At 37.4% G+C, this 18900-nt stretch overlaps 1 protein-coding gene across 2 annotated transcripts in view; it reads right to left on the bottom strand.

Annotated features, from left to right (window-relative positions):
- Positions 1 to 18900, bottom strand: part of BUB1B (BUB1 mitotic checkpoint serine/threonine kinase B) — a 55057-nt gene that overhangs the window by 12953 nt on the left and 23204 nt on the right. For both annotated transcript variants that reach the window (NM_001145173.1, XM_059890527.1), the window contains 9 exons: positions 18541 to 18755; positions 18288 to 18379; positions 16381 to 16607; positions 9608 to 9720; positions 8971 to 9086; positions 8339 to 8388; positions 6890 to 6950; positions 6652 to 6757; positions 2647 to 2921 (listed from right to left, as the gene is read on the bottom strand). In NM_001145173.1, the coding sequence (NP_001138645.1) occupies positions 2647 to 2921; positions 6652 to 6757; positions 6890 to 6950; positions 8339 to 8388; positions 8971 to 9086; positions 9608 to 9720; positions 16381 to 16607; positions 18288 to 18379; positions 18541 to 18755 (1255 nt within the window). The remainder of the gene's footprint in view (positions 1 to 2646; positions 2922 to 6651; positions 6758 to 6889; positions 6951 to 8338; positions 8389 to 8970; positions 9087 to 9607; positions 9721 to 16380; positions 16608 to 18287; positions 18380 to 18540; positions 18756 to 18900) is intronic.

The following is an 18900-nucleotide window of genomic DNA, read 5'->3' as shown; positions in this document are numbered from 1 at the left end:
TGCTTCATTCCGTATTCCAAGGCCAAATTTGCCTGTTACTCCAGGTGTTTCTTGACTTCCTACTTTTGCATTCCAGTCCCCTATAATGAAAAGGACATCTTTTTTGGGTGTTAGTTCGAAAAGGTCTTGTAGGTCTTCATAGAACCGTTCAACTTCAGCTTCTTCAGCGTTACTGGTTGGGGCATAGACTTGGATTACTGTGATATTGAATGGTTTGCCTTGGAAACGAACAGAGATCATTCTGTCATTTTTGAGATTGCATCCAAGTACTGCATTTTGGACTCTTTTGTTGACCATGATGGCCACTCCATTTCTTCTGAGGGATTCCTGCCCGCAGTAGTAGATGTAATGGTCATCTGAGTTAAATTCACCCATTCCAGTCCATTTCAGTTCGCTGATTCCTAGAATGTCGACATTCACTCTTGCCATCTCTTGTTTGACCACTTCCAATTTGCCTTGATTCATGGACCCGACATTCCAGGTTCCTATGCAATATTGCTCTTTACAGCATTGGACCTTGCTTCTATCACCAGTCACATCCACAGCAGGGTATTCTTTTTGTTTTGGCTCCATCCCTTCATTCTTTCTGGAGTTATTTCTCCACTGATCTCCAGTAGCATGCTCAGTCAAGTTCAGTTCTTCGCGACCCCTGTATCCCGCCAGGCTCCTCAGTCCATGGAATTTTCCAGGCAAGACTACTGGAGTGGGTTGCCATTTCCTATTCCAGGTAATCTTCCTGACCCAGGGATCAAACCCAAGTCTCTTGGGTCTCTTGCACTGGCAGGCAGATTCTTTACCACTGAGCCACCTGGGAACCATAAGTGGCCCGAGGTGACCTCTAAAAATTGTGTGCTATTTATTTGACCCAGAAAACCCCACAAAATCATGTAAATCAAGAGGCTCAAATCTTCCAGTTCACTTTAAGAACATTCGTGAAACTGCCCAGGCCATTAAGGGTATGCATATCCGAAAGGCAACCAAGTATCTAACGGATGTCACCTTTAAGAAGCAATGCGTGCCATTCTGTCATTACAATGGTAGAGTTGGTAATGTGGGCACAGGCTAAACAGTGGGTCAGGGATGCAGTGGATGCAGGGTCAATGGCCCAAAAAGAGTGCTGAATGTTTACTGCACATGCTCAAAAATGCAGAGAGTAATTCTGAACTTAAGGGCTTAGATATAGATTCTCTAGTTACTGAGCACATTCCAGGTGAACAAAGTCCCCAAGATGTGGCACAGAACTTAAGAGAGTTCATGGTCAGATCAACCCATATATGAACTCTCCTTGCCACACTGAGATGATCAATTCTCACTGAAAAAGAACAAATAGGTCCTAAACCAGAAGAGGAAGTTGCATAGAAGATACCCTAGAAGAAACCAAAGAAATAAAAACTTATGGCCTGGGAATAAATGCTGCAAAAAATAAATGTAAACAAAAGTAAAAAAAAAAAAAGTATCCACTATTCAATCTCACTTTAAAGTCTATTATTTTCCTGAAAAAAAAAAAAAAAAAAATTCATAATCAGAATCTAGGTAACTTTATCTACCATGGTTGATGAGCAACGCCAGCTATTAAATTTGTGCTTTGTCAACCTAATCTATCATGGAGAAGGAAATGGCAACCCATTCCAGTATTTTTGCCGGGGAAATCCTATGGACAGAGGTACCTGGAGGGCTAGAGTCCATGGGATCACAAGAGAGTTGGACATAACTTAGCAACTAAACAACAACCTAATCTATAGCAAATGCCTTATTCTCCATCTATCCTAAACTAGACCGAGAAAAACTGATTAAGACACTAGTTTTCTTCCTCTTTATCTCTTCTTTGGACTTTTTAACTCTTCAATAAGCAAAGGTCAAGAAAGAAAACAGGAAATTAATCAAGGTGACTATGTGCTAGAAACTGAGAAAAGTTTGTTGGGGACAAAGTTTGAAAATACAGCTTTACAAGCACAAACTGGCAAATTAAAGAATATTCCTAAAACTGGAACTTGTTTAAATTAGGTGACTTTTAAATACGGATAGATCACAAGGTTTATTAGTCCCTGGCTCTCGATGCCATTCCTGCTATTACTTTATTCATTTCTCTCTATCACAAGATACTTTTGAAAAGTATATCTCTAACAGCCTATTTAAAATTAGCATCAAGCTACTCTACCATTATTTAAAATTCAATATTAAAGGAAAAATACATGCCTCTTCTCTACCAATCAGGGACCCTTTCTGAGTTTCCTCAAAGATACCATAATCACCCCAAGTTACTTCTTCCATGGGACTTCCCTGGTGGTCTAGTTGCTAAGATTCCATGGTCCCAATGTAGGGGGCCTGGGTTTGATCCCTGGTCAGGGAACTAGGTCCCACATGCTGCAACAAAGATGGAAGATCCTACATGATGCAACTAAGACCTAGAGCAGCTAAATAAATAAATAAATATTTTTTAAAAATTTACTTCTAACTCTCATATTCAAATAAATTACTAAATCCCATTAACATTTTATCTGAAGGAGCTTAATTGTCATGTAAAGCACTTAGCACAATACTTGGCAGGTAGTAAAAGCTTGATAATTGATGGCTATAATTGACAGGCATACACAGAATAAGAGCTCTCAAACAATTTGGTTTGTGCAACCTATAATCACCACTTACCTCAGCTTCTTGATGCTGAGAGGTGGATTGTAGATAGTGCCACAAGCAGTTTGCTGGTCCTCAGAGGTCTTCATATCTAGATCCTCTTCCTGCAACAGTCTCTCAGGATCAGAAGGGAGATCCTTCAAGGATATTATTTCATGAAAAGGAGTGGATGCAAAACGAGCTGCTCTAGCGAAGTCACAAGTGTCTTCTGGGTTAGGACAAATAGTTACATTCCTGAAACCTGTGATAATAGCATCCTCACTCAAGGGCTCAATTCCTGTAAATTCATCCTGAAATAAAAACCACATAAAATTTAGCTGAAACATGTCAATGAGCATATGAATGGCCTATATTTTTTACTGAAAGAGGCGTTAGATAAGTGATTTTTAACACAGAATCTCTAGAGAAAGACAATTTTTAAAAGTACATCTTTACATCTGAGGAAAAAGGTTCTGTATTATGAAAACAGCAAACTATATTTCATCAAAAATACACTGAAGATTCTCCACACAAAGAAAAATACTGGACAATGTTTTCTCCTCAATCAATTTCACCTAGGAACCAAAGAACCAATACCATTTTTCTTCTGGCTTTGGCCTAGAATACCCTCTGGTAATCAACTATCCTCCTAGCTTTTAGGTCTTATTCTATGACAATTTTTATTTTATTTCTAAAAGGTAACTCATGATCATGGGCTTCCCTGGTGGCTCAATGGTAAGGAATCTGCCTGCCAATGCAGGAAATATTGGTTCAATCCCTGGGCCAGAAAGATCCCCTGGAAAAAGAAATGGCAACCCACTCCAGTGTTCTTGCCAGGAAAATCTCATGGACAGAGGCGCCTGGTGGGCTACAGTCCATGGAGTCACAAACAGTCAGACATGAATTAGCGACTAAACAACAATTCAGGATGATAGAAGATATGGGGGAAAAAATATAAAATAATGGAAAACACTTAAAATATGCCTTTGTCTTTAAAAGTAATACAAGTATATAGTTTTAAAAAGTCAACTATTTTAAAAGAATCTGTAGTAAAAAAGTCTCCCTCCCACACTTGATCCTCCTATTTCTCCACCCCAGTTACTATTGGTATGTGCATGCTAAGCCACTTCAGTTGTGTTGACTCTTTGCAACCCTATGAACTGTAGCCCACCAGGCTTCTCTGTCCATGGGATTTACCAGGCAAGAATACTGGAGTGGGTTGCCATGCCCTCTTCCAGGGGGTCTTCTGGACCCAGGGATCAAACCTGCATCTCTTGTATCTCCTGAATTGGCAGACAGGTTCTTTACCGCTCGTGCCACCTGGGAAGTCCCCAGTTTCCACTATCCAGAGACAACTGCTATGACCATATACATCTGGTAGGATACATGCATATTTTATGCATTTTAAAAAGAGGTTTTAAAACAAGTGAAATTACAGCATATATGCTAGTCCATATTATTCATTATCATTATATTTTTTAGTTTATTTTCTGTGCTATTAAAAATTCTTTAAAAACATGTTGGTAACACTGTGGGTCTATCAGAAGTTGACCAACTGTTTTAGGCTATTCCCCGTATTTTACTATCATGAAACTATTTTAAATATTCTTATAGATTTAAATCTTTAGGAATATGTTAGTTTTCTTAGGAATAATTCATAAAAATAGAACTACCAGGTCAAAAAGGTAATGGGACATTAAGGGTATTTATTCATACTGCCCAACTTCCCTCAGAAATATTGTACCACTTTATACATTTACCTGAAGTACACAAAAGTGCCTATTTCATTTAACCCTCATAGATACTAGATATTAATTTTCTAGATCATTACCAATATGACATATACTCCGAATTTCTGGTTCAACATAATTAAGTAGAGGTGATGAGAGATACATCTAGAAGAAACAATAGATGAAACTGAAGAATCGTTAAGATTAGAGTAAAATAGATGTCTGTAGTCTATGGATACATTTTATGCAAATACTATTTATGGCCCTATTAGTTTAGACACTTTAAATATGATTTTTTTTTTAGGGAAAAAAATGCTGGTAGGTACCTATTAACAAAATTCAAGTAAAAGGTTTAAGACAAAAAAACCTAAGATATCCTCTTAATAATTTAGTCCATCCTTGAGCATCTGAACCTAGAACGACTACCTCCAAATCCAGCCTATTCTCTGGTGGTATTCTCCAGAATCCAGTATGTAAAAATTACTCTTCTACATCATCATCTTTATTATCTACATTAGAATTACCTGGGCAAGTATTTAAAACAGACAAAAATACATACTTGGATTTTATCTCTGGAAATTCCAATTCAGTATAGTTGGAATGGGGCCTCAGCACCTTCAGTCATACATGGCTCCTGAGGTTCTTCTGGGTTGCTGCAAATTTTCTGTATCTTGATATATGTGAAGACTACATGGATATTCACATATTTAAAATTTTACCTAGCTGTACAATTAATATTTGTGCAATGTATCTATATAAGAGCTCTCTCTCTCTCTTTAGTTGCTAAGTCGTGTCCAACTCTTGTGACCCCATGGACTGTAGCCTGCCAGGCTCCTCTGTCCATGGGATTCTCCAGGCAAGCATACTGGAGTGAGTTGCCATTTCCTTCTCCAGGGGATCTTCCCAACCTAGGGATCAAACCTGAGTCTCCTGCATTGCAGGCTGATTCTTTATACCAACTGAGCTACTGAGGGAGGTCCATGGATATAAGATATACCTCAATAAATGGGTAAACAAAAAGAAAAACATGTTTGATTCATTGGAATACACTGATTTAACACTGTTTTAAATCATTATAGATACTGATCATGTCTCCCCTTATAAGCTTCAGATTAAACATACTCAGTTCTCTTTAAATATTAAGACAAGTTTCCAGATGCTGGTTTAAACCTTCAATAAAATGTCATTGATAAAGTTTATTTACTTTGACTTGAATGTGTGCAGGGTCACTAGTTCACAGTGGTTAAAACAGAACATTACTACAAAAAAAAAAAAGGTTGGTTCACATAACTTTCATTGCTACAAAATTTTTTTTATAAAGAAAAAAGATCCTGGGCTTTGAAGACAGTGATCTTTCCCTACTTAAAAAAATTGAGATATAATTAACATACCAAAAAATACACTCTTTTATAATGTGCATTTCAGTGGTTTTTAGTATCACACATTCATAAGGCTTTGCAACCTTCACCACTATCTCACTTGCAACCATCACCACTATCTAACTTCAGAACACTTTCATCACCTTAAAAAGAAACACTATATCAATTTGTGGTCACTTTCCAATCCACTCTCTCCCTAATCCCCTGGAAATCCTAATCTATTTTCTGCCTTTATGAAAGACTTCTGTTTATTTCACATAAACAGAATAATACAGTATGTGTTCTTTTAGACGTGCTTTCATTTTAGCAGTGTTTTAAAGATTCACCCATGTTGTAGGATATGTCAATATTCCATTCCTTCTTATGGCTGAACACTATTCCACTTTACAGATACACATTTTGTTTATCCAAGCATCAGGTGATGAATGTTTGGTTGTTTCCTGTTATTGGCTCTTACGAACAATGCTGCTATGAACATTTATGTAGTTTTTGTGTGATGATATGTTTTAAATTCTTTTAGTTATCCTTCAATTAAAAATTAATTAAATTAAAAAATTCTTTGGGATATATTTACCTAGGAGGGAACTGCTGGACCATATGGTAACCCTATTGTCAACATTTTGAGGAATTGACAGATTGTTTTCCAAACAGGTTGTACCACTGTACATCCTCATCAGCAACGTATGAGGGTTCTAGTTACTTAACATCCTCACCAACAGCTGTTATTTTGTCTTTTTGATTATAGCCATCCAAGTGCATGTGTATAGTATTTCACCATGATTTTGATTTGCATTCTCTGATAACAGTGTTGAGCATCTTTTCATGTGCTTATTTCAAGCCAATGATTTTTACTTTAACTCTAAACTTCTGTGAGAAATGAATGAAACTATACACTAGCCCATTTATATAAACTTAGGGATACTATTTCTTACACAAACATCTGGAGATACATCCTCATTTGAGGTGATGCTTTCTGAAGTTTTGAGAATTGCAAGAGGTCTTCGTTGGGCTAAAACACGTGAGGGAGCTGCAGAAGGACTAGAAAAAGACATCCCATTTAGCAATTTTTCTCTTAACACAGATAACAGTAACCTCCTATTTCACCCTTATATATAATAATAGAAAACTTTTAATTGTTGAAACAAAATAAATTAAAAAAAACCCTCAAACCTGACAGGCTTTTTTTCTGAAAGAAGAGATTCATCAAAAATGGAGAAAGGTACACTGGAACCTATAGAAAGAGAGACTAAATTTACACTCTTTAGAGTAAATGCCCTACTCTTCAAGACAATTAGGTCAATTAACATTTTTGCTGTCTGAAAGCAGAAAAACAATTTTATCTTTTATAATAAATAATTTCCAAAATACAAAAGTAAAGATCACTTAATAACAATGATCTAAACATGGATGATCTTGTTTCATCTTTATTCCCCATCACTGCTCCCCAAATCTAACCCAACTCTGAATTATTTTTGAAGCAAATACAAAACACCATATCATTGCATATGTAAATATTTCAGTACACATTTCTTAGAAATAGCGTCTTTTTAAAAAACATAATCTCAAAACATGATCATATCTACAGAATTAACCATTTCTGAATTCACCCATACAATCAGAAGTATCACATTTTATCAAAACTTTTTAGAAAGTTTGAATTAGGAATGCAAAGTAGATTCAAACACTGTGACCAGTTGAAACTGTCTCTTTAATTGCTTTTATTTTATAGGGTTTTTGTTTTTGCTATTAATTTTTTGTTTTAGAAACTGGGTTGTACACCCCATAATGCTGGATTTTTGGCCAATTATATTTTTGTTTCAAATGTTCTTCTATGCCTTGCATTTCCTATAAACTGATGGTTAGACTTAAACATTTAATCAGATTCTACTGAACTTTTTAAACTACTAGGTGGATATTCATGTTTCTACCACTTTTAACATGTTTCTGAAAAGACCAAATTTAAATATAAAATAGCTTTAATTTTAAGCTTCTCCCCCCTCTTCCTATCAAAAAACCACTTTCCAGTCTTGGCTCCTGGGTGCTACTGCTATGCTTAGCTGCTGCTGCTAAGTCGCTTCAGTTGTGTCCAACTCTATGAGACCCCATAGATGGCAGCCCACCAGGCTCCCCCGTCCCTGGGATTCTCCAGGCAAGAAGACTGGAGTGGGTTGCCATTTCCTTCTCCAATGCGTGAAAGTGAAAAGTGAAAGTGAAGTCACTCAGTCATGTTCGACTCTTAGCGACCCCATGGACTGCAGCCCACCAGGCTCCTCCGTCCATGGGATTTTCCAGGCAAGAGTACTGGAGTGGGGTGCCATTAGCTAGAGTGCACTAACTAAAGTGAAATATTACTTTATAGTTAGTATAAATTTAAATTACATTTAAAATCAAATATTTTTAAGCAATGAGTTATTTTACAAAAATATTCTTTCAAATGTCTATCCTATCTTGAATTATATGCTAATAAATTGAACTCCATGATTCAAAGATTACAAACCTGAGTCCCTCTCTTTGCTTTCTTTCACCTCCTTTTACTACAATCAATAAAATTATTTATACTTGTTACATAATGCATTTGTTACCAGTAAGGTCTTCATGAGATTGTCAAATACAACTCACTTTTAGAATGAGGTTGTTCTTGCCAAACGTTTTCTGCAAGTGATGTTTCCCTGTGAAGAAACTCGATTTTAAACGTGTGGCTTACTACCCACGGAACAAATTATTTAATTTTCAGAAGTCCAAGAGACTTTTTAAAAAATTAAATACAATCTTCATTCTAAGATAAAGAAAATATTCTAGTACCATTAAACCAAATTCTTTAAGATAGAACCTTCAGTCATTAGAATTGTTACAGAAATATATTTGATAGCAGACATCAAGTTACATTAACAATATAAGCAGATTACAAAATGATAAACCTTCATTTTTATAAACAAATCCAAAACAACACATAAAGAAGAAATAAAGCAATGTTAATACTAGTCATCTTTTAGTGGTAGAAATGAGTGGTTTTACCATTTAAAAAATTATTTGGTTGTTATTATAAGAAATACGTTATTTTTTTTTAATGGAAAAAAGCCAGCACCTAGATCTCCTTCGTTAGTATCAAAGCTGACGTTGTGACAAAGAGTTGCAAAAATCATGTCTCAATACTATAAAAGTTAAGGAGACTTCAAGTCTAGAGAGTCAAAGGCTGGTTCTAAATGCCCTCCTTCCTATAAGTATCATTTCTTCCACCAATGTGGTCCTACCTGGCACAAGAGTTTACTGGGCAAACAAAATTGGACAGAGCCATTCCTGATATTTCCTGAGACTCTGAAGCAATTGGCAGTTCAGCTGTCTCCTTTGTAGGCATCTTTTCTTCTTGCTATTTGCATTAAATAAACAAAATTAGTATGTCCCTCTTATCTAGAAAATGCTACCTATTTTCAAGTTTTAGTGCCAAAATTAGCTTTACTATACCCTTTCCCAAGATATTTACTAACCATATAGAATGTCTGTCCCACAGAAGTTCTTAAATTTATGTTACCAGTATAAACTGATACTGCTGTACTTAACTAAGTAGTGGCAAGCAAATACACACTAAATTTCTTTAGCTAATCTCATTTTAATTGAACATAACTAGAATAAAAAACTAAAGTCAGAAGTAACAGAATAGTGATTTAGAGTATAACTAAGATGTCAATAAATTATATCACTTATATGCCACAAATTCCATTTGAAGTCACCTGTTAAAATTACTTTTCTGCTCAACTTTGCTGATACTAGTAGCTAAGAAACTACCAAAAACTGAGTGGGCACTGGCAGGACTTTTACCTTCTATATTTTCATATTTTTAAATTTGTTTCAATAAGCATTAGTTGTTATGTACTGAAAAGAGAAAATGACCTGTTCATTCGCTCTTTCTTGCTGAGTAGTTTGGATTTCTTTTAGCTTCTTCTCCATCTCTTCAATCTGTTTCTGCATTTCTGCTCTTTTCTCTGCACTGGTCAGTAGCTCAGCTAGAAACAGTAAAGTTGGCTGAGGCATTACTCCTCATAGCAATTTATCCTGTCAAAGATTGTCTTTGGGACAGTCAATATTACAGATAAGAATGACACAAATGGAGCAAAGTCCTCAACTTGAGGTCTCGGTCTCTATTATTTATTCAGTCAATAAGAAATAGAAATCTATTACATGCCAAGCACAACAAAGTATTTAGGTTTTAGTGGCACATAATACAAAGTCCTTGGTCATGTGATGCTAATGTTCAATTTGGCAGAGACAAACACACAGAAATTAACAAGATAATCAGTGCTAAAAATAAAAATTAGGTGATGTGAAAATGTGTTATTGGGTAGGGGAATGGAGGTCAGGAGCTACTAAACCAGTGATCAGGGGAGATCATCTAAGTCAGTTACATTATGAAGCTGTAACCTGGATAACAAGAGGCTGGTCATATAAAGATCTGAGGAAAGTTTCTAGAGCAAGGGACTAGATGGCATAAAGGCCCTAATGGAGGAACAAGATCACTGGTACAAGGACTCAAAAGAACACCAACATGATTGTAGCATAGAAATAGGGAGCAAAGTAAAAGATGAGATTGGAAAGTTAGGCAAGGGCCAAATCATGTAGGGTTTATAAGAGTTTGTACTGCATTCTAAGACAATGAAACAACACGGGAGAATTTTAAATAAAGGAGGGACATGACCTGATTTTCCAAAAATGATAATGTGCTGTGAACACAATGAATTTTGGGAAGGCCAGAAAGAGGGCAGAAAGTCTTAACTGTAGTAGTCCAGCTAAAAGACTGTGGTTTGGACTGAGGTAATAATGGGACTGGTGATAAATGAAAGATGTATGAAACTTTTTGGTGGCAAAGTTGGTTTATTCGTTAGATGTGGGGGAATGGTACGGAAAGAGGGATAAAAGATGCCTTTCAGAGTTTTTTTGGGGGAGCAGAAGATATTAAGAAGAGGTAGCAAGAATACACAGAAGAAATGTACAAAAAAGATCTTCATGACCAAGATAACCATGATGGTGTGATCACTCACCTAGAGCCAGACATCCTGGAATGTGAAGTCAAGTGGGCCTTAGGAAGCATCACTACGAACAAAGCTAGTGGAGGTGATGGAATTCCAGTTGAGCTCTTTCAAATCCTGAAAGATGACGCTATGAAAGTGCTGCATTCAATATGCCAGCAAATTTAGAAAACTCAGCAGTGGCCACAGGACTGGAAAAGGTCAGTTTTCATTCCAATCCCAAAGAAAGGCAATGCCAAAGAATGCTCAAACTACCGCACAATTGCACTCATCTCACACGCTAGTAAAGTAATGCTTAAATTCTCCAAGCCAGGCTTCAGCAATATGTGAACCGTGAACTTCTACATGTTCAAGCTGGTTTTAGAAAAGGCAGAGAAACCAGAGATCAAATTGCCAACATCCGCTGGATCATGGAAAAAGCAAGAGAGTTCCAGAAAAGCATCTATTTCTGCTTTATTGACTATGCCAAAGCCTTTGATTGTGTGGATCACAATAAATTGTGGAAAATTCTGAAAGAAATGGGAATACCAGACCACCTTACCTGGCTCCTGAGAAACCTGTATACAGGTCAGGAAGCAACAGTTAGAACTGGACATGGAACAACAGACTGGTTCCAAATAGGAAAAGGAGTACGTCAAGGCTGTATATTGTCACCCTGCTTATTTAACTTATATGCAGAGTACAGCATGAGAAACGCTGGGCTGGAGGAAGCACAAGCTGGAATCAAGATTGCCGGGAGAGATATCAATAACCACAGATATGATGATGACACCACGCTTATGGCAGAAAGTGAAGAACTAAAGAACCTCTTGATGAAAGTGAAAGAGGAGAGTGAAAAAGTTGGCTTAAAGCTCAACATTCAGAAAACGAAGATTATGGAATCCAGTCCCATCACTTCATGGCAAATAGATGGGGAAACAGTGGGAACAGTGGCTGACTTTATTTTTCTGGGCTCCAAAATCACTGCAGATGGTGATTGCAGCCATGAAATTAAAAGATGCTTACTCCTTGGAAGGAAAGTTACGACCAACCTAGACAGCATATTAAAAAGCAGACATTACTTTGTCCACAAAGGTCCGTCTAGTCAAGGCTATGGTTTTTCCAGTGGTCATGTATGGATGTGACAGTTGGACTATAAAGAAAGCTGAGCACCAAAGAATTGATGCTTTTGAACTGTGGTGTTGGAGAAGATTCTTGAGAGTCCCTTGGACTGCAAGGAGATCCAACCAGTCTATCCTAAAGGAGATCATTCCTGGGTGTTCATTGGAAGGATTGATGTTGAAGCTAAAACTCCAATACTTTGGCCACCTGATGCGAAGAGCTGACTCATTGGAAAAGACCCCGATGCTGGGAAAGATTGAGGGCAGGAGGAGAAGGGGATGACAGAGGATGAGATGGTTGGATGGCATTGCCGACTCAATGGACATGGGTTTGGGTGGACTCCGGGAGTTGGTGATGGACAGGAAGGCCTGGCATGCTGCATTTCATGGGGTTGCAAAGAGTCGGACACGACTGAGCGACTGAACTGAACTGAACTGAACCAACTTGGTGCATGGTGATGCCTTTTGTTGAAATAGGGAAGCCTGTGGTACATTTGTATATTGGGGTGTGGTTTGTGATATAAATCAGCAACTGTTTTTGGTTATGTAGAGCTTAAAATGTCTATTGGAGGGATTTCCCTGGTGGTCCAGTGGCTAAGACTCTGAACTCCCAATGCAGGGGGCCTGAGTTCAATCCTTGGTCAGGGAACTAGATTCCATATGCCTCAACTAAAAACCCCCATAATGCTCAATGAAGATTGAAGATGCTGTGTGCTGCAACTAAGACCCAGCACAGCCAAATACATATAAATTTTAAAAGATGCCTATTAGGACAGCCAATAAATGCAGGCAACTAAATATCAGTCTGGGGATCAGGTGAAATGTCAGGGATGGGGATATGAATTTGAGAGTTGATAGCTTGTAAACAGTATTTAATCCATTACTTAAAGATGGCTGTGGAAAGAAGAGATAATTGGGATATTTCAGAACTCTCCTGGGCCTCAGGAAGAGGTCCTGGATGAGAACAGTAAAGGAAATGGAGCAAGAATACACCATCAAGGAAGAAGCCAAAGACAAGCATTTCATAAAGCATTTCATCAACTGTACTCAATGAAGCCAAGAAGTCAATAAAGATCAGGACTCAGAAACAGCCATTGGATTCGGCAAAAAGGAGGTTTCTGGTCACTGTGATCAATGGAATAGAAATGATGCTTGAGGAAATGTTCAATAGGTAAGTCATGTCTGACTCCTGGCGACCTCATGGGTTGCAGCATGCCAGGCTTCCCTGTCCTTCACTATCTTCCCAAGTTTGCTCAAACTCATGTCCACTGAGTTGATGATGTTATCCAACCATTTCATCCTCTGTCACCCCGTTCTCCTCCTGCCCTCAATCTTTACAAGCATCAGGGTCTTTCCAAAGAGTTGACTCCTCACGTCAGGTGGCCAAAGATTAGAGCTTCAGTATCAGTCCTTCCAATGAATATTCAGAGTTGATTTCCTTTAGGATGGACTGGTTTGATCTTCTTGCTGTCCAAGGGACTCTCAAGAGTCTTCTCCAATACCACAGTTCGAAAGGATCAATTCTTTGGTACTCAGGTTTCTGTATGGTTCAATTCACTTCTGTAGATGACTACCGGAAAAACCATAATTTTGACTATATGGACCATTGTTGGCAAAGTAATGTCTCTGCTTTTTAATACGTTGTCTAGGTTTGTCATAGCTTTTCTTCCAAGGAGCAAACATCTTTTAATTTTGTGGCAGCAATCTGCAGTGATTTTTGAGCTCAAGAAAATAAAATCTGCCACCGTTTTCACTTTTCCCCCATCTATTTGACATGAAGTGATGGAACCAGATGACGTATCTTTGTTTTTTAATGTTGAGTTTTAAGCCAGCTTTTTCAGTTGAGGAAATAGTAGGCAGCAAAAGATTACAATTGCCCCCAAATCTTGCTGTGAAAGGGAGTATAAAAATGGGGTTGTAGTTGGAGATGAATAAGGATAATGAAGATTTTCTTTCTTTTTAAAAAATGGAGACATTATATTTGCCTAAATTACTAAGAATGGTTTAGTAAAAAGGGAAAATGCTAGAGGGGGAAGAAATAAGGACCATTCCTTTGATAGGAACAGAGAAATGCTAAATTTTAACAAAAAGAATGAGTGTATAGATAGCAGAGATGGCAGATTTGGTGGAAGAAAATGGAGTTACCATCACATTCCTTCTATTTTCTCAGTGAGGTTACAAAGGAGATAGGTCAGGAGGTACAGGGATGTATATTTGAAAATGAAAGAAAATTAAATTAGTTGTTTAGCAGAAAGAAGAAATTCACCTATCAGATAACTAGTAAGATTGTTAGGCACTGGTAAATGTCGTGGTCAAGAATTTAAAATGAGGAATTCCTAGGTGGTCCAGTGGTTAAGAATCCGCCTGCCAATGCAGGGGACACAAGTTCGATCCCTGGTCCAGCAAAGCTCATGTGCCCTAGAGCTAACGCTCTGCAACAAGAGAAGCCACCACAATGAGAAGCTGGTGCAACACAACTAGAGAAAGCCCACGCACAGCAACGAAGATCCAGCATAGCTAAAATAAAAAATAAAAAGGATTTAAAATGAGACCAATTCATAGTTGCATTTTTCTCCAGCTACATTTAAACTATTATACTTGGATGCAGGTACAGAGTGTGAGGAGATAGCTGGATTTAACTAGGGTTGAGGTTTTGCCAGGTGAATACAATAGAGTGGATGGTGTAGGGGTAGAAATAAGAAATGAGGCAGGTATGTAGAATACTAAGGAGGTTTGATGGGTAGGAAAAAAACTGGAAGACATGAATTGGAAAGAAACTTTTTGAAGAAGGGGGAAAATGCTTTAGAAGTAGTAATGGGAAGAAAGGATAACAGCCTTGTCTTTAGACCCAACCTGTGGCTTCCTCATTTCTCATGTCCCTACCTGAGAGTTGAATGTCAGCAATAATCTTTGAAGCTAGTTTTAAATATAACAAGAAACCACTTTCTTATAGGCATGAGGATTTCTTAAGAGTACAAACTAGATTCAGAGACAAGATTAGGAAAAGAGTATTACAATATCCTCAGAGGTCAATACTTCTTTCAGTACTCAAATCCCAACTAACCCTAGCTCAGCTTCTTCTTTAGCTAGTTGAGAATAAAATGTACTATTTTACTTTAATATACTTGGTGTCGCTAGAGCCTTCCCTTCAGGAAGCAGTAGTTTCACCTAAGTGCCTTGCTCCTTTCCCAGCTCATATGTGGCTATTCTGCTAGCCTATTTCTTTGCTGTGGTGGTTTCCACTTTTAAAAAGCTTCACACAACTAGTTCCTTAACTTTTACGCATTCCCTCTCTCCTACCTAGACACATAGATTCCATTTTTCCATATATTATTTGAGGCCAGAGCACTTCTGTCAGTCTTGGAAGGCACTAGTTGATGTAACAAATAAGGCAATTCCAAACTTACTAACAGGCTGCTTTACAGACCTTTGCTTCTAACTTGACACCTGAAACTCTGAAATGATTTTTTTTCTCAAACAAATTATAAGTGACGGCTAAGTTTCCCAGCTAGCTCTATGAATGTCACATCTCTTTAAGTGAGCTGAGCTGCAGGTTACTCTGGATGATTGTGTTAAAAAAAAAAAATAATAATAAACATTTCTTCATTCTTGGTATATCCTAGTCAAAATGCCTAAATGGATAAAATTTATTTTTGTACTCCTCCCACCCCCAACCTCCTTTTCTGTATTCTCACTCATCTTCTAATGCTTTAAATTCCAAATGCTAAACTTCCCTACTTTCAGCCTGCTTTGGGCACCTTTTGCCCCCAAGCATCTCTAGGCTTTAGAATCAGAACCACTTCCTACTTTTTCCAAATTTCCAGTTTTTCAACGTATACTGTTAAGTCACTTCAGTCGTGTCCGACTCTGTGCGACCTCATAGACAGCAGCCCACCAGGCTGCCCCGTCCCTGGGATTCTCCAGGCAAGAACACTGGAGTGGGTTGCCATTTCCTTCTCCAATGCATGAAAGTGAAAAGTGAAAGTGAAGTTGCTCAGTCATGTCCGACTCTTAGCGACCCCATGGACTACAGCCTACCAGGCTCCTCTGTCCATGGGATTTGCCAGGCAAAAGTACTGGAGTGGGGTGCCATTGCCTTCTCCGTTTTCAATGTATAAGCCTCCCTTAACTCAGAAAGAATTGTTTAATAAACAGGACATACTACTATCATCTAAATGACAGAGTCCGTTAATCTAAATTAGCCCTGGGAGAAATTTCAGGCACAGTATCAAAAGTAAAGTGAAATATTTAGGAAATATTAGGAAAAAGCACTTTTCTGTCTGCCTATTGCAGGGAAAGATGAACTGGTCATGCAGTTTCTTTACTTTTGAACACAAACTTAGTTGTTTAAAATTTTCCCTTATGGGTTTCATAGAAAGCAGCAATGGAAGTTCAGCTTAAATAGAGAAACATAGAAACCACAGAAGCATCACACAAAGTTACACACAACAGCAGTAACTTTCCTCAGGCTTAAAATAGCAACCCAGTCTTCCTACAACTAAGTTATTTTTACAAACTTGAGCTAGATAAATACACATACCTTCTCTTCGCTCTTTTAATTTCTTCCGGAAAACCTCAGCCCGGATCTCTTCAAAGGAGAACTCCCCCACTCCTGCATAAATCTTCTCCTTACAATACATCATCTTCTCCTTCTTCTCAGACTCTTGCTGAAGACTTTGAACTCTCTGCAGGAGATCTCCTTCTTCCTTTCCAGGCTTTCTTGTGCTTAGAATGTGGTTTATACTGGGTTCAATTTTACATGGTGTCCTAAAAGAAGCAAGATAATTATTATTTATCATATAGATCAAATGAGCTGTTTCTTACGTTTTGACAAAACACAGGGATGATGTCAGTTGTAAGATTATATATGATGGATTCCAAAAAACAAAAATGATTAAGAGGCTAAAAATAATTTACATAGTCCATCAACAATTATGTTCTGAGTACTACTAGGATGAGGAAGGAATTAGCTATAAGTTAAGAGTCATCAAATAGCTTATATTACTTATAGGTAAAAATAAATCTGAATAACATATCTTTTTTTCAAAGGAGGTAATATTTTTATTGAAGTATATATAGTTGATTTATAATGTGTTAGTTTCACATGTACAGCAGTGATTCAGTTATATATTATATGTATATATATATTCCTTTTCAGATTTTTTTCCCTTATAGGTTATTACAAAATATTGAATATAGTTCTCTGTGCTATACAGTAGGTCCTTGTTGGTTATCTATTTTATATATAGTTATGTGTATATGTTAATCCCAATCCCCTAATTTATCCCATACCTTTCCCCTCTGGTGGGCTTCCCTAGTGGCTCAGACGGTAAAGAATCCGGCTGCAATTAGGGAGAACTGGGTTCTATTCCGGAATTGGGAAGATCCCCTGGAGAAGGGAAAGGCTACCCACTCCAGTATTCTTGCCTGGAGAATTCCATGCACAGAGGAGCCCGGTGGGTTACAGTCCATGGGTCGCAAAGAGTCGGACATGACTGAGCGACTAACACTAACACTTTGCCCTTTGGTAACCATAAATTTGTTTTCTATGACTGTGGTGAATAACCAAATCTAAATAGAATCCAGTGTACAAAATGAAGCTAACTTATGCCCATTTCTCACTGTTCTGAACCCAGAAGAATTAGAAATACAGCATTTAGAGAACTGATGATGTAAAATTCAACATTATCAGCTGAAGGGGAAGAGTAGAGAGTGGTAATACAGGTTTGAAAATGGAGCATACCTCAGTCAGGATCAGAATCACTTATATATCTTTTATTTTTTTGTGTATCTTTTTACAACTAAAGATTGTTCTTTAGTTGTATCTGGTCCTCAACTCAGACACACTGGATCAGAACTTTTAATGGTCCAAGCATCTACATGCTTAAAAAGCGTCCTCAATTTGCTCAACTGATAAAAAGACTTTATGAAAAAACCTACACAAACATCATATACCTAGCATATAATGAGGGGTTACAAATTATATATGAAGAAACTCTTGCAATGGGACACAAAATATGACCTAATATTACCACTCCACAATGTTATATATTAGACTGAATCTCAGACTGCCTGATTATTTAATCATCTATTATATCTCATAGAAATGCCAAGAAAAAGACATTCAGAAAGAAAAAGCAGGTTATGAGCAAAAACTGCAATAATTCCTCACTACTGTTAATAATAAAGGTAGAACATCTCCCTTAAATAACAGTGACTATCTTTGACTACACCAATTTAAATATAAACCTATTGAGTTTATTCCTTAATAAGAATAACAAGTGGTCTTTTAGCCCTAACACACTAAAAAAAAAAAAAAAGACATAAAGGAAATAAAACTTTTGTTTACTTTCATTTCCACAAAGAAGAAAAGGCTTTAGGAATTAGATAGGTGCCCCTGCCAAACTTAGTAATTTCCACCACAAAATATCTGGAAATCAAACTCACATAACTGGCTGTTGTGCAGTCTCTTCCACATATGGAGTAAAACTTGGAAGCATAGAGGGTACAGCTGTCATAGACGCTGTATTGCCTCGAGGCTGGCGATGAAGAAGAAAACTAAAATTACCATGGTTTTACATTCTGATGCACCATATGCAGACCATGCCTAATTATTCAAGAGGAATTAAAAGAGATGCTAAAAATACTCCTCTATTTGAACTTTGTTATGTTAACAAATAAACTGGATTAGAGTCCTTACCCTGTATTCCAAAGGCCTGCCTGTGTTCCAAGGGCCGGCTTGCAGCTCATTCTCTTTGCCCCTGGACACAGGAGGTGCTATCCATGGCTGGACTGTAGGCTTAGATGGCTCTGCTCTAGAAGCCTCATCAGTATTTTCATCAAAAACAATAATTCTAGTATTACTTTGCATCTGTTGAGGAACTGGATTTTGGAGACCTCTGTTCTGGCTTGGAGCTAAGAGAAAAATATTAAACTTTCAAAATCTAAATTTAAAAATCTTCACCAATTTAGATGCCCAATAAGGTACACCTGAACCTTTCCCAAATCAAGATTACTTCTACTACCATAGAATCAGAGATTTTTTTAAATAATAATTTTT

This window comes from Bos taurus, chromosome 10 (assembly GCF_002263795.3).
Source record: "Bos taurus isolate L1 Dominette 01449 registration number 42190680 breed Hereford chromosome 10, ARS-UCD2.0, whole genome shotgun sequence".
NCBI classification, from domain to species: Eukaryota; Metazoa; Chordata; class Mammalia; order Artiodactyla; family Bovidae; genus Bos; species Bos taurus.
The sequence above is the reverse complement of the archived record's forward strand: the minus strand, read 5'-3'. Positions and strand labels throughout refer to the sequence as shown.